The sequence below is a fragment of the Hipposideros armiger genome, unplaced genomic scaffold (genome assembly GCF_001890085.2).
Source record: "Hipposideros armiger isolate ML-2016 unplaced genomic scaffold, ASM189008v1 scaffold_595, whole genome shotgun sequence".
NCBI classification, from domain to species: Eukaryota; Metazoa; Chordata; class Mammalia; order Chiroptera; family Hipposideridae; genus Hipposideros; species Hipposideros armiger.
Window position 1 is genome coordinate 208,947 of NW_017731945.1, and position 3,538 is coordinate 212,484.

Consider the following 3,538-nt stretch of genomic DNA (forward strand, 5'->3'; position numbering starts at 1 on the left):
TCCCCTTCCCCAATTCCCCAACACTGTTCCCTCCCCCAATTCCCCAATAAAAATCTTTAAAAAAAAAGTTAATGACAAAGAAAATTCTCAAGGACACCAGGGAAAAGAATACTGTAAACTATAAAGGAAGTCCCATTAAATTATCGTTGGAGTTTTCAGCAGAAACCTTACAAGCTAGGAGTGAGTGGAATCAAATATTCATATATACTAAAAGAGAGCAGTCACCAGCAAAGAATAATATGTCCAACAAAGTTAACCTTCAGGTATAAAGAAGAAATAAAGGCTTTCCCAGACAAACAAAAGCTGAGGGAATTTACAACCACAAGACCTGCATTATAAGAAATGTTAAAAGGAGCTCTTCTAACTGAAATAAAACAGGTGAGCCTGTTTGGATAAGGTTGTCAGGGTGTGGTTTGAGGAGCCCTAGTCCTCGGAGAACTATGAAAATAGGTTCTGACAAAGACAGACAGAAACAGGAAACTCTACTGCACAATAGGGTATTAAGCAATTATAACATAAAGGCTAAAGAAGGTAAAAGCATTAAAAAAAAACCAACCAAACTATAGCTTCTGCAATTCAGAAAGAAACACACAGCATAAAAAAAGGATTATCTGCGACAACAAAAAACATAAAAAAGGAGGGGCAAAAGGACTGAACTTGCACAGGTGAATGGAGATAAGAAGCAATCAGAAGAAAAATGGATAATTGTAGGTATGAAACTTTTTTTTCCCCATAAAACTAAAGGTACCCACAAAACAAAAACCTAGACCTGAGATACCTAACATAAAAAAAGGAAACAGGAAAAAAATCAAAGAACATCACCAAACTAAAATAGCACACAGAAACACAGGAAAAAGAAACAATGGAGATACAGAACAACCAGAAAACAAAAGATAAAATGGCTGTAATAAGTTCTCCTATTTCAGTAATCACCCTAAATGTAAATGTACTGAACTCAACAATTAAAAGGCACAGAATAGAGGAATGGATTAAAAAACAAGACTAAACTATATGTTGCCTGCAAGAGACACATCTCAACTACAAGGACAAACATACACTCAAAGTGAAGTGGTGGAAGATGATTCTCCAAGCAAATGGCATCCAGAGGAAAGCAGGTGCAGCAGTGCTTATATCAGACAAAATAGATGTCAAGACAAAAAAGGCAACACGAGACAAATATAGGCATTTCATAATAATAAATGGGGCAATTAATCAAGAAGATATAACACTTATTAATTTATCTGCACCTAACCTGGGAGCAACTAAAATGTATAAAACAATTACTAACAGACCTAAAGGGAGAAAGTGACAAAAACACAATTATAGTAGGGGATTAAATACCCTACTGACAGCAATGGATAGATCATCCAAACAGAAAGTCAATACAGAAACACAAGCCTTAAATGACACATTAGATGAAATGGACATAATCAATATTTACAGATGACAAAATATGCAGTTTTCTCAAGTGCATATCCTTTATTCTAAAGGATAAACTATCTGCTGGTGCACAAAACTAGCCTCAACAAATTGAAGAAGACTGTAATAATACCAAGCATACTTTCTAAACCACAATGGTATGAAACTGGAAATTAACTATAAGAAAGCTAGAAAAACCACAAATATGTGGCGATTAAACAANAAAAAAAATGTATTCTTAAATATTTGGTTTTACATTTGCGCATTTTCAAAATCTAAACTATTGACAAGATAACGTATTTTGACAAACTATTAGACCTAATGACCTATCATTAGAAATGTAGATTAACACAGCAATGACTGAAGCTTATCAGAACACTTAGCCAGTACACACCACATTATCTTCTGCTGTAACCTACATGCAGCACAGAAAACAATTTCCCAAAATGAAATAAGATGCCATTAATTTTTAGCTTCATTAATAAGCTTCAATGCATTCCTCTATTAAAAAAAATGTGTAATGTCCTCAATTGAGACAGTAAAACAAATGGAGAGAAAAAAAGGTTTCCAGCTTTCTTTATTACCAAGAAAAAATGAAAATGCAGCTAGCAGATGGAAGAACTAGAATTTCCAAGGACTCTAAACCAGAAAAGTCAAGGCTTTAGCTTAATTCACCTAGAAGATAGGATGTCTGGTGTGAGGCCTGACAAGTGTACACAGCGTCGCAGCAAGAACATTAAATGAAACTGAGAGGAACTGTCTGACGCCTCATTACTGAGGACGCAGAGCAGTATCTGACCTACCTGGCTTATCCCTCCGGGAGAGATCTTGTATGACTGCAACTTCTGCTTCAGCAGCTCTGGATCACTGTGACGGAATGGGCACCCTGACAACAAAAAACAAGCCAGCATACCAACAAGGTTATTTACTCAGGACTTAGTACTATACCACACTCGAGAGACTGTCTAAGCTCCCCTTAATTGTCTAACAGCTTATTAATAAAAAAGTTAATTGCCCATGGGTGCAACTGCTTTCCTCTCTTTATCTAAATGACGACTTAGCTGCACGGTTATCAGGGTACTACAGGCTCAAGAGTTACATAAAACATTACAGCATTCTCAGGCTAAGATGCCCATTCACTAGGAAGAGGAAACAGTTTTAATTATGCTACTTGCTAACAAGCAAAGACAATCACAAAGTAGCTGTAAAAAAGTTTATCTAAAAACTTTATACAATCTCACATTTTTTTTTCTCGTTTAGAAAAATACATAAAAGGCATACAAGGAAGAGAGTGTAAACAAAATAAAAATGTGCAAGCTCTAAGGAATATAAAAATCTCACATCATTTTCAGATGTAAATTCTATGCCTAGTTCCCATAAAGTAGAATCGGTATAAATTTAGATGAATCATGGATGGGAATGAAATGGACAAATAAGAAAGTGTTTCAAAGAAAAACAATAAATAGCAGACAAATGTCACCTCTATATTATTTCATGAGAGAAATAAAAATAAAGATGGACTACTAAAAATATTTGCATAAATAAGAACACAAAAGAATTGAAATGTAAAAGCTGTATTAGGCCAAAATCTAAAAATTTTTAGATATTTTAATAAGAAACTACAATGACATAAAATACTTATTTTAAAATTCAGTACAGGAAGCCAGGTTATTTTTCAGTCATACAAATGATAGCTCTATAAGTTAATTAGAAACATTTGTGCGTTTTTAATAAAATCAATAAGACACTGGTAGGAGCAAAAATAATAGAAAAGCACCTACAGGCCAAACAAATCTGTTTACCAAAAATCTTAACTATGAATTAAAACAGTGAAGGTAATAACACTGGATTCCTACAAATTATAAAATTGACAATATTCATAGTATATACTTTACTGATTAAAATTGTAATAAGTTTTAGTGCAAGGAAATATCTTGAGAAGCTGTTAGCACACATGGTTAAGAGTTTGGAGCTATACTGCCTGAGTTTGAACGTCACTTTAACAGTTACTAGCTGGCAGACCTTAGGCAAATTTTTTATCTCCTTGTTGACTCAATTTCAGTTTCTGTCAAGTGAGGGAGATAATCACTCACTGGACTTTTGTGAGAATGGAATATAA

General features: G+C 34.2%; 1 protein-coding gene across 1 annotated transcript in view; it reads right to left on the bottom strand.

The window, feature by feature from the left end:
• PRIM2 (DNA primase subunit 2) overlaps positions 1-3,538 on the bottom strand; it is a 254,367-nt gene that overhangs the window by 23,913 nt on the left and 226,916 nt on the right. Inside the window, exon 11 of the mRNA XM_019624588.1 lies at positions 2,223-2,347. Within this exon, the coding sequence (XP_019480133.1) occupies positions 2,223-2,347 (125 nt within the window). The remainder of the gene's footprint in view (positions 1-2,222; positions 2,348-3,538) is intronic.